A 21560-nucleotide genomic window follows, 5' to 3' on the forward strand; every position below is an offset into this window, starting at 1 on the left:
GTAAAGATATAAAATTGTATTTAAAATTAATAATTATATATTTAGAATACTATATTTAATTATAGATAGAAATATATTTGTATAAAAGTTGGAACGAAGTGGATATCCAAATCTAATTTTTATTATTATTTATGATATGTTCTATTTCGGATCTAATTGAAAAGAATAATGATTCGAATCAAAATTAACTAATAAAATGTTCGGTCCTAGTTTTGAGGTCCTTTACTTACACCAGTTTTAATAAAAATATAATTTCTCAGCAGCCACTACTTTTGTTATATTGTTGTCAAACCAAAAAAAGAGACACTTGCTGAAGAGAAGTCTGCATTTCTTGTGGTGGAAGTTTTTGTATGTGTCTTGTGATTGGATGCTTGATGGAACTACAATGAGCTTCTCCGCAGCAGATTACAGTTTCCTCTTTGAGACTTCGAGCGAATCTCACGTCATGGCGTGTGACGCATCCAGCGTTGTATCGTTGGTGTAGGTTCAGACGCCTCGTAGTAACACCGGTGTAGGTTTTAAAGAAAACTTTGGCTAAAGTTCCTCGGTTATATATAAAACAATGGGTATAAGAGGTATTAAGCCGTTGTTTCAATCGTTGATTAAGTACTAATTGAACCGCATTACGTAGGGACTCAATCTAAATTAATTGATGCGATTTGTTTTAGTCACATGAATCTTTCTATTTAAAAATCATAAATTGGAAGTTGAGGTAGGTGTATGAGAGGCTGACGTTAGCTTGTTCCCCGTTTGATGATCATCACTTACGTTTACTATCATTACACATTATTATGTTATATTCAACATTGTGTTTTTTAAGATATGGACTTTCATATTTGTATTAGAAAATGAAGAATATAAAACTGTTTTGGTCAAACATGACTTTTGTCAATATTCATTTTGTTGATAAGAACGTAGATATTTATACAAGTCGCATAGTTTCATACACGTATGTTATAAATAAATAACTATCCCTAACTCCCTCATCATTTGTTCATATGAAACCTGAATTATAATTCCACGAAAGAAAATGAAACCCTCATGATACTTTTTAAAGAAAAACATATGCATGTAATTTGTGTTTTTTGTTTTTCTTTTTTGTTCAAACATATGCATGTAATTTGTTAATTGTCGCTTTTTGGGTGGTAACACTAGTCTAAAAGGAAGAGAAAAGAGTCATAAGCCCAACAATAATAAAATATTTTTTCCTATTATAAAAATCAGATAAATTGTATCTGGACTTGATCTGAATTTGTTATTATATGACAAATCGACATTATACTTTCTTGTAGTTGTTTATTTAAGTCGTTGTGTAAATTGAAATAGGAAGCTTCATGGAACATGATGTTATAGCTGCCGAACTTGACCTAAACATATCTGTTGTGATGGATTATTACCTTTTTTGTTTTGTCGTATTTAGATTTTCGGGAATATGCTTCAAGAAATTGGATAAGGATGTAAGCTGGGACATCAATGTCAAAACTTGGAACATATATCTTTAACAACATCATCACATAATACTATTCGTATGACTAGTTGTCTAATACTGGCTTTGACTGTTATAAACCACCCCGCACTGCACCGTAATTAACAGTAACAAAAATCTTTATATATACCATATATCTATATATTTTTATAACTGTAAAAACCGCACCATAGTTGAACCGCTTGTCCCGCACCGGTAAACCCGCAGTTACCATTCGGAGCCACTATAATATACTATTCATATGACGAGAATATATATAATAGATTTGTTGTATGTGTAAACGTAAAATAATCCAAATTTAAGCAAAAAAAACGTAAAATAATTTACATGATATGGTTTTCAGAACGTGGATTGTTGTATTCTAGATTTTCATTGAGTAGTGTTGAGTTTTTGATAGATATATCCACTATTGAACTTCTAAACAAAATTTCTCAAACTAAACTTATGATGTAACACTAAACACTATTGAACTTATGATGTAACACTAAAGAATTTTCCTTTTATCTCTCCTAACTTTCTCTCCCTCGAGCTCTCCACCTGCGTAACTTTCTCGCGGTGGCTGGTCCATAGATCCGGTCACCGCGGGTCTCTTGATTCTCTCGTTTTTGATATCGCCTCTCTCCTTTGTTGTCTCCACCTCGTCTCTCCTCCCTGTTCGGTTGCTCTGGGTTCGATGGGGCTTCTCCGTCGGAACGAACTGAGAGCAAGGCGTCCTTGCTTCTCTCCGGAACACTGGCGAGGTGTGATGAGTTGAAGTTCACTCTGGAGCCTTTGGATCTGCTTGTAGTCACCGTCTGCGCTCGGATCTGGGTCAGATCTGAGATCTGAGACTCGCCGGAAACTGTGACGCGTCGCGACCGTCGCTTTTCCTGCCTTGTGTTTCCCTCCAGTCGTGTCTCTCTATTATGCTGATTCAAAGGTTTTGTAGAGCTCCTCCTCTCAGATCTGAGTGAAGGGTGGTTGTGAGGTGCACCACCGAGGACCTCTGTCCCTTAGGTCGAATGACGACAACCATGGCGTGACTCCAGAACCTGTATTTGTCCTCCTTTCTGCTCTCGATGCTGTTTCCTAGGGTTTTGAGGACAACCCTTGCGAAAATGTCTCCTGCATTGAGGTGGTATTCTCACTGGTTTTGGATTCGTCTGTTTCAAGGAGCTTTCACACTCCTTCTGCACTTCAATTCCCTACCTCCTAAGCTCCAGTTGCTCGCTTTTGTGTGGCTTGATATTTCTGCTGTATCCTTTGTGTCGCGTGGCCGGATGAGGAGCCAAAACGACCGTCTGCGCTTGACCGTAACTCAGGCTTCATCTTTAAACGGTGTCGAGGTCAGGTTACACGTTAGCAAGTACTGAGGAAGCTTGAGTTTGTTCGTCGGCGTCCTCCTCCAAACGGAGCTCCGGGGCGGGAGCCAGCCGTTGCCGTCGATGCCTGCTTGGAGCCACTTCGGTGAGACCTGATTGAACTTATCTTGTGGCTTTACTCTTGTTGTCTCTGGTTGCTCCAGTAATATGAGAAGTGCTTGGGATTGGGAGATTAATTGTTTGTCTTTGTCCTAGATTATGTTATTAACTTCAAGCTTACCATTGTTGGTAAAGATTGAGCTTAATCTCTTTGTGGTTTAGGGGTTTTTTTAAACTTTTTTGCACCCTCTAAGCTTTCAGAATGGCTGAAAAGCAGATTGTGGTTGCATCAATATGTAACCGAAACTTCATTCATTGAAATGACATTTACTCTTTAGCAAAAAAAAAAAAACTTATGATGTATCGCATAAAAAAACAAAATGCTCACATGTATCCTAATAATTTCATTTGATTTTGACAGCAAGAACCAAACTAATTGCATAATTCCTTCAAAAAAATTTGATTTTCTGAATTTTGAGAGGTAGAGCGTAGAAAAAAAAAGATAGTCAACAAGATGATTATAATCTCCTTGTGTACATTTTGTTTCACCGTCTGCATCATGATTTTCATTCGACCAACAAATTCTTATTCATTTTTTTTTGGACAACATTCTCATTCATTTAAATTGTTATTTCTATAACTTTTTAGCGTTAGACCTATGATAGTATCACTAGGATCAGACCAAAGAATTCCACTACATTAATGTATGTGGTGGAAAACAAAGTAACAGATAATTTTTCATGTCAGATAAATATATTTAAACTACAAATGCAACCAAAAAGAAATCAAAGCTCCATTTGTCACACCGTTTTGTTCTTCTCTCAATAATATACCTGTCACTAATGGGCCAGGATGGTCACTCTCTTCTCTGTCAATCAATCACTCGTCACTACAACTTAAACAAAATGGGCCAAGTTGGAGCCTTAATCTGGGTCATCATCTAAACCGGGTCGGGTAGCTAGAGATCAACATCCGACCCGAAATCTGTGTGTTTTTAATGGTAGTGCCGTAATGGCTGCTTATTCCTCTAAATTTATATTTTGGGATCCTGTAATATTCCTCGCGATTCTCAACATATATGTTTTTTTGTTCTTATGTTGTTTTATGTTGGATTTTCCTCATGCATTTAAATGTTTTTGCAACTACGCACATCATTTTTCCATTTTTTTTTGTCACAACTTCATCATTTTTCCATGTAAACCATACAACATGATTGCTAAGCATTGTAGACTTAAAAGATACAAGAATGGCCAAAATGGTCATGTCGATAAGTTGCTAGCTAGACATTTGAAACTGACCAAATTTTGGCGAAATGACAAACATCATATCATTACGTATTCATGCATCACCACGATCAAGATTGGTCGTTTCCATCATAGTCACTAGTTGTTGAAATACCCGTAATTATAACTACTGAGTAACTGAGTACTTAAACATGCACGTCGAAATTACAACAATCTGAAAAGTTGCAAATACATATTTACATGTGGTGTGTTTTATTAACAAAAAGAACATGAATTTGATGAATTAGGTATAATCATATAAGTGCAGAAAAAAGAGTGAGTCATTATTTAATTTTGTAAATGAGTAGTAGTAATTAATACGAAAGACAGAATCGTGTAATTCAAAAGGACGTCTAATTTCCTAATGAAGGAATTCGAAGATGCTCACAAAATACTAAAAATAATATAAATGGTGGATAGAAGCACTAGACAAATTCGATTCTCCTTACCAGTATAATCAAATATCCATCACTACGAGTCTACGACATTGGACGGTTTTGCTAGTGGTACTTGGCTCAATTTATACTTTTAGTTATAAGAGTCATCTATCAATTAAACATCATTCTAAGATGGTTAATCTTTTATAGTTTTTATCAATCACACAATATAACCTTATTCTTAAACATATATTAATGTCATATATATCACAATTACTTAATGTTCCATAACTTAAAATTTTGAAAATACAGAAATAGACAACATAAGTCCGTCCATTGGTGAAGTTCAAATTGTAGAGGATTCGTTTTATCGATCAAGATCAGAATCTATTCATCCACGAGATTAGTTACGACAATCATATAGTAATTCCCTCTTGGCTGTTATCAATGTTCAAAGAAAACTCAACAAACCTAAATTTCTCATCATACACCATGTCGTTCACATTTATATTTAGGTGCATGAATAAAATATATATCATTCTCGAAACTACTAAACTTTCATGATTAACTTTCTTCTTTTTGTTTCAACTTTTGAACGAAACACTACACGTTTCGTGCGTAGAGAAACTCCACGGTATATGGAGGAACATCTCGATGAACATTCCATATTGTAATATAATATAATATATTCAAGCACTTAAGCAGCATAAATTCTTTCTAGTTATATAATAATAAACGTGGTATATCCTTAATAATGGAGTTTTAGCCTTTTATCATTTATAAAATAGTATATTATATACGAGTGATTAAGTCGACCGCAAAAGGTACGGAGGAGAAGAAACAAGCATTTGATTCTCTCTATTTTGATGCATCCTTCACTAGTGATGGTTGAGAAAAAAAGGAAAATAGCCAACTGGCAAATATTGTCAAAATTGAAATAATTGTGACACCAAAATATTTGTATAATTGTAAATATTTAATTGTTATTCCTCGCTTTTCTTGGCTTATATAAAGACAGTGACCAAACACAAGATCAAAATGCAGCAGCACCTCCTATCATATCATCACCCATCTCCTTTAGTTATATTTTGCTCTTCTTTCTTTTTTGTTCATAGCTTTGTAATAACAGTCTTATACTTCTCTAAGACTCAATAAGAGGAGGTACTATTACTACATTTCACTCCTTGTAAAATAAATAAATTTGTTTATGTGAAAGAAAACTTGTAAACTAATGCTGGTTTCTTACTAAGTAACAGATGGGTGAAACCGCTGCCGCCAACAACCACCACCACCATCACGGCCACCAAGTCTTTGACGCGTCCGTCCCTCAACAACCAGCTTTCAAATGCTTTGACGATGATGGCCGTCTCAAAAGAACCGGTTACAATTCTAAACAAAACAATAATATCAACTTTGTTTTAATAACGTTACAGCTGAAACGCAAAACAAAACGTTTTTTTTTTAAATAATTCAGGTACTGTTTGGACCGCAAGTGCTCATATCATAACAGCAGTGATCGGTTCAGGCGTTCTCTCGTTGGCATGGGCTATTGCTCAGCTTGGATGGATCGCTGGACCTGCGGTGATGCTATTGTTCTCTTTTGTTACTCTATACTCTTCAACACTTCTCAGTGACTGCTACAGAACCGGAGACGCAGTCTCCGGCAAGAGAAACTACACTTACATGGACGCAGTTCGATCCATTCTCGGTAATCATTTCATTCAGATACTCTATTAGTTTATTTTTTTTTTGCCGTTTCATATAAAATATCATTTTGCTTCATTATAAATATCGTTTTACATTTTCATTACATATATTAAATATACTTTTCAGTTTTACTTTTATCTTTAATTTATTAATTAATAAAATCTATTAAATAAAAGTAAGATATAATAATTTTCTTAATTTGCATTTAAAAACTTTAAATGACATTTATTGTATCCTGTTTTGATTTTGCTTTTATGTGCTCTTTTTGTTATAGGTGGATTCAAGTTCAAGATATGTGGGCTGATTCAATACTTGAATCTCTTTGGTATTGCCGTCGGATACACAATAGCAGCATCTATAAGCATGATGTAAGTGTTTCTTAGTTTACTTGTGAAACAAGCTTCAAACAAGTTATATAATAACATTTGATGGATCATGCAGGGCGATCAAGAGATCGAACTGTTTCCACAAGAGCGGAGGAAAAGACCCGTGTCACATGTCGAGCAACCCTTACATGATCATCTTCGGTGTGACAGAGATCTTGCTCTCTCAGGTTCCTGACTTCGACCAGATTTGGTGGATCTCCATCGTAGCAGCTGTCATGTCTTTCACTTACTCAGCCATTGGTCTAGCTCTAGGGATCGTTCAAGTTGCTGGTGAGATATAACTATATAAAGAATCACATAATTTTCATGAAAATTGTGCTAACTCTTGATTTGAAATCTCTCAGCAAATGGAGTCTTCAAAGGAAGTCTCACGGGCATAAGCATCGGGACAGTGACTCAAACACAGAAGATATGGAGAACGTTTCAAGCTCTTGGAGACATTGCATTTGCCTACTCATACTCTGTTGTCCTAATAGAGATTCAGGTTAAAAAAAAAAACACTTTCTTGGAACACAAGATTCAAGTATTTTTCTAAAACCCTAAAGAAAAAGATATTCAACTTTGGTTCTTGTTATCTAGGATACTGTAAGATCCCCACCGTCAGAATCAACAACGATGAAGAAAGCTACAAAAATAAGCATTGCAGTCACCACAATCTTCTACATGCTATGTGGCTCAATGGGCTACGCAGCCTTTGGAGATGCAGCACCAGGAAACCTCCTCACGGGTTTCGGATTCTACAACCCGTTTTGGCTCCTCGACATAGCCAACGCCGCCATTGTAGTCCACCTCATAGGAGCTTACCAAGTCTTCTCTCAGCCCATCTTCGCCTTCGTTGAAAAATCAGTCTCAGAGAGGTTTCCAGACAGTGACTTGCTCACCAAGGAACTCCAAATCAAGATCCCAGGGTTTAGGTCTCCGTACAAAACAAACGTTTTCAGGGTAGTTTTCCGGTGCTGTTTCGTCGTTCTAACCACCGTGATATCGATGCTAATGCCGTTCTTCAACGACGTGGTTGGGATCTTAGGAGCCTTAGGGTTCTGGCCCTTGACGGTTTATTTCCCGGTGGAGATGTATATAAAGCAGAGGAAGGTGGAGAAGTGGAGCACGAGGTGGGTTTGTTTACAGATGCTTAGTGTTGCTTGTCTAGTGATCTCGGTGGTCGCCGGAGTTGGATCAATCGCTGGAGTAATGCTTGATCTTAAGGTCTACAAGCCCTTCCAGTCTACGTATTGATGATTGATAATGGACCAAGAACAAAAGAAAACTGGTGTATAAAGATTATTGTTTATGTTATGCCTTTGAAAGAAAAAAAATGAACATGTGTATAATGTAAGTTTCCATTTCGTATGATATCTCTGTAATAAATTTATAAAATATGTTATAAAAACCATATGATTCGTGTGTTTTTATTTTCTCTATTAATTAGTTTATATAGTTTTTGTTATTACATGTTCATCTGGTTAACTTGTAATGTTACCTACCCTATTGGTCTCTCTGTATGACCATATAAGAAGATAACGAATGATGTGTACCACAAATTTAGAATAATTTGTTTATAATGGTAACTCTTTATATTGCATCTTTTGTTATGAATGTGTGAATTAGGTATGGAAAACATGGTCATGGCAAAATGGAATTTGAATCAAAGTGACACTGACACTTCAATGGTGTTTAAATATTAAAAGTGAAATTTTAAAAGGAGCAATTTGGATGGTCTTGCCTAAAAGAGAAATTCCTCAATAGTCAAATTAAGCTGTCCACCCAGCCTAATAATAATAAATCCCCTATATATATATAATTTCTTAAACTTTTTGGGGCTAATATTCCATATCACTTATCAAAAAACATGTAGGGTTCTTGGATCTTGGAGTTGGAAATGATTAGAAATTTAGAATCTTTGAAATCATCAACAATAAATTTAAGGCACGTGTGAGAGAGCAACCCATAAAAAGCTTCAAGGTTTGGTACTAAATGCACCCAAAGTCAGAGACTCAGAAATGTATACATGCCTTCCTCGTGCTCTCAACTATTCAGTAATCAATGCCTAAAGGTTTGGTACACTGTACTGTCTGAACTGGTAACTGATGTATATACCACACACACTACAACCATATTCTGAAGAAGTTGTATGCTTTTGAATTAGTGATGATCCAGATTTCAATAAAAGATTACAATTCACAATGTAGATAAATGCCTTCAAGGTTTGGTACACTGTACTGTCTGAAATGGTAACTGATGTATATCACACACACTACAACCATATTCTGAAGAAGTTGTATGCTTTTGAATTAGTGATGATCCAGATTTCAATAAAAGATTACAATTCACAATGTAGATAAATCTTTTACATTTTATTACATGGGAGCATTTGATAAGTGTCAAACTAAAGAGGTACATCGGATGGGTAATCTTGCGGGTGACTTTTGATCGCCTGCCTCACCAGAAGTTCCTGTTCCCTGAGGTTCAAAGGAGGAACATCATACACATCTGAGAACATGTGATTCAGATTCGGTTTCTCAGTCTTCTCCGCAACCCTGATAGCTTCTAACATCTGTTTAGAAGGAACATCATATATAAACCAAAAATGCTTCTTATACAAATGCTCACGAGCCAGACTTTTTTTAATTACCTCTTTCTTTATCTTGCTTCTCAGATCAGATTCAGCTTCATCACTCCACCAGCCATTACTCTCAACCCAAGTCCTAAACCTAGACAGTGGGTTTCTTGCTTTGTTCCACCACTCTATCTCATCAGCAGAGCGGTACCTAGTGGAGTCATCTGACGTTGAATGGTGTCCTACACGATACGTCAAGGCCTGACACACACAAAAACAAAACAAAACAGGAGAAGGATTTGTATGTTTTTGATGTTGCATCTTATAATCACATCAATGTTACCTCGATCAAGATTGGCCTATGTTCTCTAATCGCCATCTCGCGAGCTTCATGCACCGCGCTGTACATAGCAAGCGCATCATTTCCATCCACACGTATACTCCTAATCCCATAAGCACGGCCTTTCACCACTACACCATCACCTATCATTGGCCACAAACAAAGTATTTGAAAAATCCTAAAAGACTTCAAGACAAAGACAAATCCAAAAGGAAAAAAAGCAAAAGGAGTTATACTTCGGAACTGATCTGAGGTTGGAGTACTAATCGCCCATCCATTGTTCCGACAGATAAACAAAACAGGTGCTTCCATCACAGCTGCAAAGTTCAAAGCAGCATGGAAGTCTCCCTACCCAAAAAAAAACAAAACATTTTTTAAATCATCCAAAAGGGCTCAAAAGAGTAATGCAAACAAGGTTTCTTTTCATTTCAACCTCACTGGAGCCACCATCGCCAAAGAACGTGACCGCACATGCATCCTTCTCATCCATCTTTAAGGAATAAGCAGCACCAACCGCGTTTGGTAACTGCGTACTGGAGAAGGAAACTACCATCAGCACCATAAATAGACACCATAAGATTATCATAAACCAGTTGAGTCAGTAAAGAGTACGCTATTGTGGCTGAGACGGTGAAATAGTTAAGCTTGTTAGAGCCATAGTGAACAGGCATCTGCCTGCCTTTTCCATAATCAGATTTGTTCCCAAAACACTGGTTTGCAAACTCTTGAAGCGTGAAGCCACGCCATAGTAGAACACCAGGCTCTCTATACTGCACATACACAACAAAATCCTCAGTTCAAAACGGTTAATGCTAGACACATGTGTGTGTGTACAGGGCCGGTCCTGGGCATAGACTACATAGAAATAGACACCCAAATTTGTAATAAATGTTTTTTTTTAGTTAGTATTCTTACTAAATAGTCTACGGCTCCCAAAATCTCAAGACGGGCCTTCAAAATGATAAAATTATGATTTTTAAAACCTGAGGGAAGATGACATCATCAGGTGAGAGAGCAGCAGCCGAAGCAATATTAATAGCTTCTTCACCGAAAGCAGTAGCGTAAAAGGAGAGTCTGCCTTGTCTTTGAGCTTCATAGAATATGTTATCCATCATCTGAAGAGTCACCATATCGCTGTACATTTTCACCGCAATTTCTTTACTAACAGGAACAAACTGGCTGTTGGTGAGTTGTTGGCCATTGTCATCGAGAACTCGGTAGCAAGGCACACGCTCTTCGTTGGATTCTGATATGAAGTGGATCTCGGGTGTGAAAGCTACTTTTCCTCCAGGGAAATCCATGACCTGGACATTGATAAAGACTCATCTTAAATCTATATGAGTGATTAAACAGTAACTATGAGTAACGTATGTACCTGACTATTGGTGTCTTCGTGTGAACCAATACTTGAGAGCGTATCCACCATGGTGTTACAATAACGAGTGATTGGATTTGGTGAGAGTCGCGTAGTAAGAGGACCATGCGGTAGGTTGTGGCGGAGATGGCGAGACGCATGGCTTGGAGAACTGAACCCGATGTTATGTCTGAGAATGTTGAGTAAAATCGATTTCGATGAAGATTTCAGATGCTGAGCCATTTCAATAAGGATTTGATAGAAGAGAAGATTTGGTAAGGAGAAAATAGAGAGACACGAAGAAGAAGAAGAAGATGATGTCTTGTGTTAGAGAGAGACAGAGAGAGGTTGTTGGTGTGGTTGTTGAGTGTGTTTTGTTTTTTCGTACTGATTTGATTCCTTAATCTACTTTGTGGAATCTTTCTACTGTACTTTGGGAATTGTGATCACGTCCATCGTGTCAAACGCTATCCATGGGCCAATACATTACCCTATTAAGCCCATTAGCTTACTATTTATGGGCCTTGTAAATAAAATTGTTTCACTCACTTCAAGCAAAACAAAGTCGCGTACACCAGAAACATCAGATATTCTTCTTTAAGTAAACACTTATCAAATCCTCCATGTAATAAACCGTGATGAGAGAAAGCTATTGATTCCTGAAATTTTATCAGCTAAATGTCGGCTCAGGTTTACATAGTTAGAGTTCATATTATTATTCGATATAAGATCTGGTTAGTTTAACATCAGTAATGAAACTAGCATATACAATACATCTCTTGTAGAAGAGAACTAGTTAGCTTCATAGAATGCTGAATATCCAGGCTTATATTCACAACATGGAACTCATCATCAAATATTCGTTAAACAAGTAATGATCGAAAATGAGAACACAAGGGAGAAGTTACAAAGAACACTGAGATCTCCGCCAGTTTCAACATGTCAACGATAAACGAGAGAGAGTGAGAGAGAGGCTAAGCCAAACCAGACAAGCCAAGACGATCAGCAACGTTGTACATAACAAGCTTATCCCAAACAGGTCCAAAAAGCTGTTCTCCTCCTATCGAGAATGTCAATGCCCACGCTAAAAGAAGAGATGTAAAGACACTGAACCCAATTGCTGACCTAACAACATCTACAAACAATAACAAGATCTGTAACGAGTAAGAGAGAGCATAATGTGACACAACTCAAACCAATAATACTCATCACTTCCTCTCTAAATTTACATAAGGCAAAAACATCAATCAAACGAACACATAGAATGGCAAATCACAATGCTGATCAAGATTGAAGTGATTTATAACAGATTGATTCCCAGATCAAAAGATTCCCAATCTACAAAATCGAAAAGAGTATCTGGGGGAACTTACAATTGCGGATCTGAGGGAAAGCGCGAGAGTGACGGAGAACAGGCCAGAAGTAGAAGCAATTGACAGCCCAGAGCCACGGCAAGAGAGCGAATCCGAACTTGTAGAATCGACGAGCGTAATCCACCGATGCTTCCTCTGTTAACCCCAACGGACCGTCGATCGTTGGCCAAACGTGCGCGGAGGATATTATAGACGACAGTGGATTCGGATTCGAACTCCGATCGGTGTTAGGGTTCCGATTGGGTTCGTCGATCCGTGAAGCCTCCTCCATTTTGCGAAAAGTAGAAAATGAAAAAGAAAAACACGAATTAAGCAGCGACGTCGTCGTTTTAATGACAATATCAGTTAAACGCACGGAGAAGCAGCGGCGTCGTTTAATTAAAATATTATTTTTGAACGCCACAGAGAAGCTGCGACGTCGTTTTTGGGTGAGTAGGTAAACCCTCTTGTAATTCTTGGTTGTGCTCTGACCTCTAAACAAGGACTAATCCAACACTAATCAGAAACTCATCGATATAAATGATAGATCGAGTTGTCTTCCGAGAAAAGTTCAGAATGTTTACAAACTGGTCCAAACGACAGAAACAGAAATTGAGAATGCTAATAAAAAGATGAAATCACGGGATCATAGTCTGTTTGATGATGTTGCAACATAAAAGAAATGATGTCACGGGTCATGGTCCGTCTGAAATGCTTCTGTTGAGTTGAGAAGACATAGAGAGGACCGAGCTTGGCAGAAGAGGATTCTTTGGCTTTAGACCTCTTGTTCATGTGTCTGGTCTGTGTGTCACATGAACGCAGAAAAGCCAAAAGGATCATCGTCATTAGCAGTAGACAAATCGAAGTGGCCCTGATTGCTAAGATAAGAGTCACTAACATTCTCAGCTGGAGGTGGTGCTAATGGAGCTGTGAGATCTTGTAGCTCCAAGTATAGCTCCGAGTTTTCAATTAGGTCGTAAGAAGGTGTCCTTGGCATGTTGTTATCATGGATAATGCTCAAGTCTAGTAGTTCGCTGAACATGTCTTGTCCTTCTTCTAAGAAAACCGGAGCTGGAACACTGGTATCATGTATTACCTGTAAAGTGATTAACTATGAGACATATTTACCAAGATTTCAAAGCAATAAGATTTCTTTTTACTAAGTTCCAATGCCATTAAAACACGAACAGTTGCAAAGCTACATGACTAGCCTAGTACGCAATACCCACTAAGTTTCAATATCATGACACTAAGCCAAAGAAAAATGATGCCGAACACTAACCTCATTGTTGTTGGGCTCACAGAAACGCAAGTACTCATCGTCGTCAACAAACAGATCCAACATTGAGTATATGTCATCATTGTCGTTGGTGGGAGCTAGGAGGGTCGGCACTAGTGAAGCGGTGCTATTAGTGTCAAGAAGCGGAGCAGCAGACAGAGGAGTGTGAGCTGCATCATTTAGATGCGGAAGCTTGCAGGTAGTGGTAGCTGTAGATGGTACGAAATCAGAGACGCACGATTCAGATACCATGCCACCAAAACAATCTTTGTTAGGGGCCAGCGAGGGCGCCACAACCAGACTGGTTTCTGCGTTAGGACGAAGAAGGATTGCGAGATTGCTTGGAGAAGGAACATCAGTATGCTGTTCCTGATCACTTCAGTCCTCTTCATTAAACGGAGCACCATACTGAGCTCCATTTCTAGGTCCTGGTCCATCTTTCTTGAATAGAACACACAGCACATAAGTATCCTGTATCAACAAAAGCAAGAGCGATATAAGATTACATGGCATGTACAAATTGAAATTATTCAGCCATTTTTAAATTAGTATATTACCTGAGGAATATTCTTCTGTGTTAGTACCTTGTCTTCAAGCCTGTACTCATGCATAACCCAATCAGTCCGCTCCCCACGAGGGGACTTGCCAACGTGATAAACAAGAGTCTTAATCTTCCCCACAACTTCATCATTGCACATAACGGCTCTCTCCTTCCCTGTGGTCTTCCAGTAACCACCCTCAGTTGCACGGTTTGCCCGGACACCCGTTGCATACTTCTTCTCCCTTGGGCAGAAGAAGTGCCACTTAAGATCCCCACTCTTTATATAGGACTTATCTGTAAAGACAAAAGACCATAAGATAGAGGAAATGAGCAGTCATCCGAGTATTTACTCATGACAGAACAAGAAGGTTTACCAGGTAAATCAGAAGGCTCGAACTTGTAAATGTCAATTTCAACGATTGCATCAACGAGGAGCTTTTTCCCCAACACCTTCCTCTTCAAGTAATATCTCACGAGTTCAACATCAGTCGGATGAAACCGGAATCCAGGAGCCAATTGAGTTTTCCCCATTGGCACAGATCCAAAGGGGAAAACTTTCACTCTCCGCAGTAAACTCCTCAAGCAAGGAGAGAGTTTAGCGCACGAAAAAAATTCAAGTTCACAGTAACAGGACCAGTAAAAGCGAATACTTTATAATCAAAATCAAACAGAAAGTTGCAGAGGAGCTAGGAAGAAAAGAGAAGAAGAGAGGAGAAAAGAAAAGAAAGAGAGGAGAGTAAGACTAGGTCCAGTGCCTAAACAAGATGATCTGAAAGCACCACAACTTCCCCCTGCTCATATAACCACAGTCGCACCAAAGAAAAGACGGATTCTTCTTGCAGAGATCAACAGACATCTGGTGTGCAACGTAAGACCTGTTATTCAGACATTGGGAAAAAAAAAACAAGACTTTAACCACACAGACAACTTAGATACGAGAATACACAAAACAAATCATCAATTTGGTTAAATCCTATAAAGTGTAAAACCCTAAAAATGAATCTACTTCAGCTCAAATCCAGAAATCACAAAAAATCAGAATCAATAGCGAGAACATGGCGGAATAAAATCAGGAACACGAAGTAATTAAAGTACCCGGAGAAGGGAAGGACTCGACGGTGGAGAGGACGATCAGAGCAACGCGGAGGCGAGCGAGAGAGAGAGAGTGGCGTGAAAGAGAAGCCAAAAGTGAGGAGGAAAGGGCTATAACAGTCTTAGTGTTTATATATATGACTGAGCTCTTAACCATACGCGTTGACTATAACAGTGGTGGGCCTAATTTCAATATAAGCCTATAAGGCCCAATATCCCAATTTAACCGGTTCATTCTGGTTTAATCCGGTACATTTCTTCAGCTATTTACTCGTCACCTTTATATCGAACCGGTTCAGTAAGTAAAGCAGAGATTGAGAACATCGGCGAGAAATGGCGGAGGAGAGCAGCTTCGATGGTTCCGAGAAGGAAGAGATCGCTAGCTCAGGCAACGGCTTCGGAGATTTGGCATCGATGGACTCGATCGAATCTCGTTGGGTGACTCAAGACGAAGACGACGATTCGGTGAACGGCGCTGACGACGATGACGATGACGACGACGACGAATTCTACGGGACAGGACTCGAATCCGAGGACGAGGAGGTATCGGAGCACCGCCTCCTGATCCGTACCGGTCGTCGTGTTGACTCCTTCGACGTGGAAGCCCTCGAAGTTCCCGGCGCTTCAAGGATTGATTACGAGGTGATTGATTGTTTTGGTACTCGTGCATACGAATGTGTTGTTAGTAAGATATGAATGTGTTTGTTAACTTTGATATAGGACTTGACGGTGGGGAGGAGAGTGTTGCTTGCGTTCCAGACGCTAGGGGTTGTATTTGGAGACGTGGGAACGAGTCCTTTGTATACGTTCAGTGTGATGTTCAGTAAATCACCTGTGAAAGAGAAAGAAGATGTGATTGGAGCATTGTCACTAGTGTTGTACACCTTGCTTTTGATCCCTCTTATTAAGTATGTTCTTGTTGTTCTATGGGCAAATGATGATGGTGAAGGTATATATATATGCCTTTTTAACTCTTGTAGAATCTCGTAATTGATCTTTTATGTATGTTGCTTATATGAGTTATGATGTTTTTTAGGTGGGACCTTTGCGTTGTACTCGTTAATCTCTCGTCATGCCAAGATTAGTCTTATTCCTAATCAACTTCGGTCAGACACCCGGATTTCGAGTTTTAGACTGAAGGTGCCTTGCCCTGAGCTTGAGAGATCGCTGAATCTAAAAGAAAAACTTGAGAATTCATTGGTTTTGAAGAAAATGCTTCTCGTGTTAGTTCTTGCTGGAACGGCCATGGTGATTGCCGATGGGGTTGTTACTCCTGCAATGTCAGGTTCTGATATAAACTCCTCTAAAGTATGTTCATAGTCATGATTCTGTTGACATGAAGAGGTGGTTTGCTAATACCATATGGACTTATCTGAATTACTTGATTTGCATAATGCAGTAATGTCAGCTGTTGGTGGACTTAAGGTCGGAGTTGATGCAGTTGAGCAAGGTAATGCAGCTGATAGTATAATCAAATTCAAAGCTGTTTCGATGCTAGTTGTTTGTTTTTGTCATTGCATCTCTTACTATTGTTCAGCTTTTCTTGTTTTTTTTCTTTGCAGATCAAGTGGTGATGATTTCAGTTGCATTTCTGGTGATCCTGTTTAGTCTACAAAAGTATGGGACGAGTAAGATGGGGCTAGTAGTAGGTCCGGCATTACTCTTATGGTTCTGTTGTCTTGCTGGTATTGGAATTCACAACCTGCTCAAATATGATAGGAGTGTTTACAGAGCATTCAACCCTATCCACATCTATTACTTCTTCCAGAGGAACTCGATTAACGCGTGGTATGCACTTGGAGGTTGCATTCTCTGTGCTACAGGTAACAGAACCGAGACAGCCTTTTATGTTCAATACTCTTCCTGATACTGTGATGCCTCAATTGTTGACTGTTCGTGTTATATAATTTTATCTTTCAGGCTCAGAGGCATTATTTGCGGACCTTTGCTACTTTTCTGTTCGATCAGTCCAGGTAAACAAAGAGGAGAGTGGCCGTTGGTGGCTGATGCTACACTTTTTTTCTATTTGTATGCAGTTTTGCTTTAATTTTCTGCAAGGTTTATTTATTTATTCGTTGTTGTTTTCTCCAGCTTACATTTGTTTGTCTCGTCCTGCCGTGCCTCATGCTGGGCTATATGGGACAAGCTGCATACCTGATGGAGAATCATGCAGATGCTAGTCAAGCTTTCTTTTCATCTGTTCCAGGTAAAGTCCATTTAATTTCTTCAGTCAGTTATATCCATGCCTCTTTAGCAAACAAAACCACTTAGATACCACTGCAAAGGCTTTTTCAATGCTGCAGGTTACTAATTTTTTATATATACTAGTATTAGTTATTGATTCATCATACTGTTCTACAGGTGCTGCATTCTGGCCCGTCCTTTTCATAGCCAATGTTGCAGCTCTGATTGCCAGTCGCACAATGACGACAGCAACATTTTCATGTATTAAACAATCAACAGCTCTGGGCTGTTTCCCTCGTCTCAAAATCATCCACACGTCTCGGAAATTTATGGGTCAAATTTATATACCTGTCCTAAATTGGTTCCTGCTTGCTGTTTGCCTGGTCGTCGTCTGCTCAATCTCAAGTATCAACGAGATTGGAAATGCATATGGTAATAGTTGTTTTCTTTGTTTCATTTCTTTGAAGCTTCGGTGGTCTGATATTGAACTTTCAATTGCTCAGGGATGGCTGAGCTTGGAGTGATGATGACAACGACAATCCTAGTCACTTTAATCATGCTTCTTATTTGGCAGATCAACATCGTAATCGTCACTGCCTTTCTGATAGTTTTCCTTGGAGTGGAACTAATCTTCTTCTCGTCAGTTATAGCGAGCGTTGGAGATGGAAGCTGGATAATATTGGTTTTTGCCGTGATCATGTTTGGTATAATGTACGTTTGGAACTATGGAAGTAAGATCAGGTACGAAACAGAAGTCGAACAGAAGATGTCGATGGATCTGATGAGAGAGCTTGGGAGCAACCTGGGAACGATCAGAGCTCCTGGTATCGGTTTGTTGTACAATGAGTTAGTGAAGGGAGTACCAGCGATATTTGGCCATTTTCTGACTACACTCCCTGCAATCCACTCCATGGTCATTTTTGTCTGCATCAAGTACGTCCCGGTTCCAGTTGTGCCCCAGAATGAGAGGTTCCTCTTCAGACGCGTTTGCACCAAAAGCTACCACTTGTTCCGTTGCATAGCCAGGTCGGTCATTTTCTTTTCCTTTGCGACTTTATGGAGAGATTATAAACACTGCTTTGTGTTATATTTGGTGAAGGTATGGTTACAAGGATGTAAGAAAGGAGAACCACCAAGTATTCGAGCAGCTACTAATCGAGAGCCTCGAGAAGTTTATCCGTAGAGAAGCTCAAGAGCGTTCCCTGGAGAGCGACGGGCGCAATGATTCCGACTCGGAGGAAGATTTCTCAGGCTCTACACTCGTTATGGGCCCCAACGGGAGCATGTACTCAATGGGGGTTCCTCTTCTCTCTGAGTACAGAGAGTTAAACAAACCGATCACGGAATTGAACAGTTCATCTAACCACACAAGCCACCATCCCTTTGACACATCATCTGAATCCTCTGTATCTGAAGCGGAGCAAAGCCTGGAGAGAGAGTTATCGTTCATACACAAAGCAAAAGAGATAGGGGTCGTCTATCTACTGGGACACGGAGATATAAGAGCAAGAAAAGATTCATGGTTCGTCAAGAAGTTGGTCATAAACTACTTCTACGCATTCCTGAGGAAAAATTGCAGAAGAGGGACTGCTAATTTGAGCGTGCCTCAGTCTCATCTGATGAAAGTTGACATGACATACATGGTCTGAGCCTTCTTCCTTCTTTTTTTTTTTTCTTTGTCCATAGATTTAACATCTGTAAGCTTCGTCTATGTTTCTGCATTGTTTGTGAAGAGACTACTAGAATCTATAGAGCATCAGAGGGGAAGCCTATATCGATTTCAGGAAATTTCATGATTTGTGACATGAATCTCGTTAATGTGCTGTGGTTTGTGACATCTGGGTCTTTTTTGCATATCTGTTTTCAATACGGTGGTTTGTGCAATTATAATTTCCCGCGGGGTCTTTACTGTAATTTCGTAAATTTATACGCACGGACAATAAAAACAGCTGTTCTTTCGTTTTCCCGACAAATAACAGAAAAAACAGCTGTTCTTACGTTTTCATCGTCGCGCCTTCTTCTCCTCTGCTTCATTTTGCAAAAAAAAAAAAAAAAAAAATTCTAAAATGTTTGATCATATGAAACTGTTGCGATGCTTCAGCTTCACGGCTTCGCGAGATTGGTTCTTCAGACAATCATTCGCGAACGCCGGTCTCCGCTCCGTCGTCACCGATCTCTCCCACGGCAACTCCATCGCATCAACCACCATGCACTGCTGGATCCCTAAATCCCCAAACCGAACCAAACCAAACCTCCTCCTCCTCCACGGGTTCGGAGCCAACGCGATGTGGCAATACGGCGAGCATCTCCGAGCCTTCACCGGACGGTTCAACGTCTACGTCCCTGACCTCCTCTTCTTCGGTTTATCCTCCACGTCGGAGCAGAACCGGACCGAGTCTTTCCAGGCTCGCTGTCTGATGAGGCTGATGGAAGCGCACGGGGTGCACAGGATGAGCATTGTGGGGATAAGCTACGGCGGGTTTGTGGGTTACAGTTTAGCGGCGCAGTTTCCGGAGAAGGTTGAGAAGCTGGTGCTGTGCTGCGCGGGGGTTTGCTTGGAGGAGAAGGATATGGAGGATGGGTTGTTTAAGGTTCCGAATCTTGAGGAAGCCACCGGGATTCTGATTCCTCAGACGCCGGAGAAGCTTAAGGAGCTTATTAGATTCTCTTTTGTTAAGCCGATGAAAGGTGTCCCTTCGTTTTTTCTGTGGGACTTTATCGATGTGATGTGTACGGAGTTTGTTGAGGAGAAGAGGGATTTGATCAAATCGATACTCAAGGATCGGAGGCTTTCAGATCTTCCTAGGATCAAACAGGTGCAAAACACTATACTCTTTTGGCTTTCTTGTTTTGTCATTGCTGTAAGATTGTGTTCTTGTTATTATTTTTTTTGGTAATTTAGAAATCTTTGGTCATATGGGGAGAAGACGATCAGATCTTTCCACTGGAACTTGGTTACAGATTGAAAAGGTACATTCATCAATTGAGCTTACCATTATTTTCCAGTGACACAACCATTTATTTATTTAAAGAAAGTCTCATGGTGAAGCAGGCATATAGGAGAGAATGCAGAGATAGTGGTGATCAAGAAGGCAGGACATGCTGTGAATTTGGAGAAGTCCAAAGAATTTCTCAAGCACTTGAAATCTTTTCTTATTGATTCTTTGTGAAACTACTGTTTTTATCTCTTCTTGTTAATAGATTGATAACAAAAAAATAATTGTACTTACTGCATTTGAAAGGATGATTCTTTCTGTTATTCAAAATATCAAATATCATATGAAGGAACACAGGAGATAATGCTTCTTTTGAAACTCTTTTTTTTTTCTTTTTTGAAACACAGGAGACAATGCTTATAGTGTAAAAATACTATATATTCATTTACTTGGTATTAACTATTTTAAAAACTGAATATATATAATATCTAATTTGAAATATATATATATAAAGATAGAAGGAATAATTTAAATAAAGTCTTTAATACTTTATTTAATTTTATAAAAAATATGAATATGTCCATTTAATTATGGATAAAATAATTACAACTATAAAGTAAGGCGTTTAATTTTAAAATCATAATAAACTAGATTTACAAATTTAAATATTTTTTAAAAAAATTCACAAATTAGCATATTGGGGTACTAAGTGAATTAAATATCAGAATATATATTTCCAAAATGAATTTCTAAAAATTCTGAATATAAAATATTTTGTTTAATAGTTTTTAATAAATAAATAAAATTTTAAGTTTAAGCAGACACGGTCATTATACTCAACTAACTCATTTCCTATTTCGATCATTGAATATCTAAATATTCCAAATTATATTTTAAAATCTGGCAAGTATCTCTATTTTTGACATCATCTCGCAAGTATCTTATATTAACGAATTCTTAATAATATATGGTAATTTAGTTAGTATCAAAAAGATTTCAGAAAATCCTAAGGAAAATGGCTAAACTCTCTATATTAGTAATACACATGATAAACCTTATTAAAATTCCTAATGGACTCTGAATTAATTATTTAGGTATTCAAGTACTAAAATTAGTTGACATATAAAATAAATTGTGATTCATTAGAAATGGAAAACATAAGATGTATTTTTGCTATGAAACATGTGTATATTTGAAATATATGTATTAATCTACAAAATTATAGTAAATGGTGTTTTATAAATATATTTATCAGATGACAAATGATTTATATAACATATACATTT

General features: G+C 38.5%; 5 protein-coding genes and 1 pseudogene across 5 annotated transcripts; 3 read left to right on the plus strand and 3 right to left on the minus strand.

Moving 5' to 3' along the window:
* The first annotated feature begins 5543 nt into the window (after positions 1 to 5543).
* Positions 5544 to 8047, plus strand: LOC106430678 (amino acid permease 2). The gene is made up of 7 exons (XM_013871452.3): positions 5544 to 5707; positions 5803 to 5926; positions 6021 to 6254; positions 6528 to 6621; positions 6695 to 6909; positions 6984 to 7123; positions 7219 to 8047. The coding sequence occupies exons 2-7, from the start codon at positions 5803 to 5805 to the stop codon at positions 7873 to 7875; spliced, it is 1464 nt and encodes a 487-aa protein (XP_013726906.1). The 5' UTR covers positions 5544 to 5707; the 3' UTR covers positions 7876 to 8047.
* An 857-nt stretch (positions 8048 to 8904) lies between these two features.
* On the minus strand, positions 8905 to 11288 carry LOC106430666 (2-oxoisovalerate dehydrogenase subunit alpha 2, mitochondrial). The gene is made up of 8 exons (XM_013871444.3): positions 10912 to 11288; positions 10520 to 10840; positions 10149 to 10306; positions 9970 to 10069; positions 9773 to 9884; positions 9540 to 9679; positions 9272 to 9457; positions 8905 to 9193 (listed from the first exon to the last, which is right to left on the minus strand). Exons 1-8 carry the CDS (start codon positions 11131 to 11133, stop codon positions 9026 to 9028), a joined length of 1407 nt encoding a protein of 468 aa, XP_013726898.2. The 5' UTR covers positions 11134 to 11288; the 3' UTR covers positions 8905 to 9025.
* A 299-nt stretch (positions 11289 to 11587) lies between these two features.
* LOC106443085 (probable gamma-secretase subunit PEN-2) lies at positions 11588 to 12621 on the minus strand. The gene is made up of 2 exons (XM_013884689.3): positions 12264 to 12621; positions 11588 to 12025 (listed from the first exon to the last, which is right to left on the minus strand). Exons 1-2 carry the CDS (start codon positions 12532 to 12534, stop codon positions 11865 to 11867), a joined length of 432 nt encoding a protein of 143 aa, XP_013740143.1. The 5' UTR covers positions 12535 to 12621; the 3' UTR covers positions 11588 to 11864.
* A 100-nt stretch (positions 12622 to 12721) lies between these two features.
* LOC106430660 lies at positions 12722 to 15289 on the minus strand (annotated as a pseudogene).
* A 154-nt stretch (positions 15290 to 15443) lies between these two features.
* LOC106430639 (potassium transporter 7-like) lies at positions 15444 to 19252 on the plus strand. The gene is made up of 10 exons (XM_013871420.3): positions 15444 to 15796; positions 15875 to 16103; positions 16191 to 16439; positions 16554 to 16604; positions 16717 to 16977; positions 17075 to 17127; positions 17246 to 17360; positions 17516 to 17770; positions 17842 to 18364; positions 18438 to 19252. Exons 1-10 carry the CDS (start codon positions 15488 to 15490, stop codon positions 18985 to 18987), a joined length of 2595 nt encoding a protein of 864 aa, XP_013726874.2. The 5' UTR covers positions 15444 to 15487; the 3' UTR covers positions 18988 to 19252.
* A 127-nt stretch (positions 19253 to 19379) lies between these two features.
* Positions 19380 to 20597, plus strand: LOC106430648 (2-hydroxy-6-oxo-2,4-heptadienoate hydrolase-like). The gene is made up of 3 exons (XM_013871430.3): positions 19380 to 20154; positions 20241 to 20308; positions 20391 to 20597. The coding sequence occupies exons 1-3, from the start codon at positions 19405 to 19407 to the stop codon at positions 20506 to 20508; spliced, it is 936 nt and encodes a 311-aa protein (XP_013726884.1). The 5' UTR covers positions 19380 to 19404; the 3' UTR covers positions 20509 to 20597.
* Positions 20598 to 21560: the final 963 nt, after the last annotated feature.

The sequence above is a fragment of the Brassica napus genome, chromosome A3, assembly GCF_020379485.1.
Source record: "Brassica napus cultivar Da-Ae chromosome A3, Da-Ae, whole genome shotgun sequence".
Lineage (NCBI taxonomy): Eukaryota > Viridiplantae > Streptophyta > Magnoliopsida > Brassicales > Brassicaceae > Brassica > Brassica napus.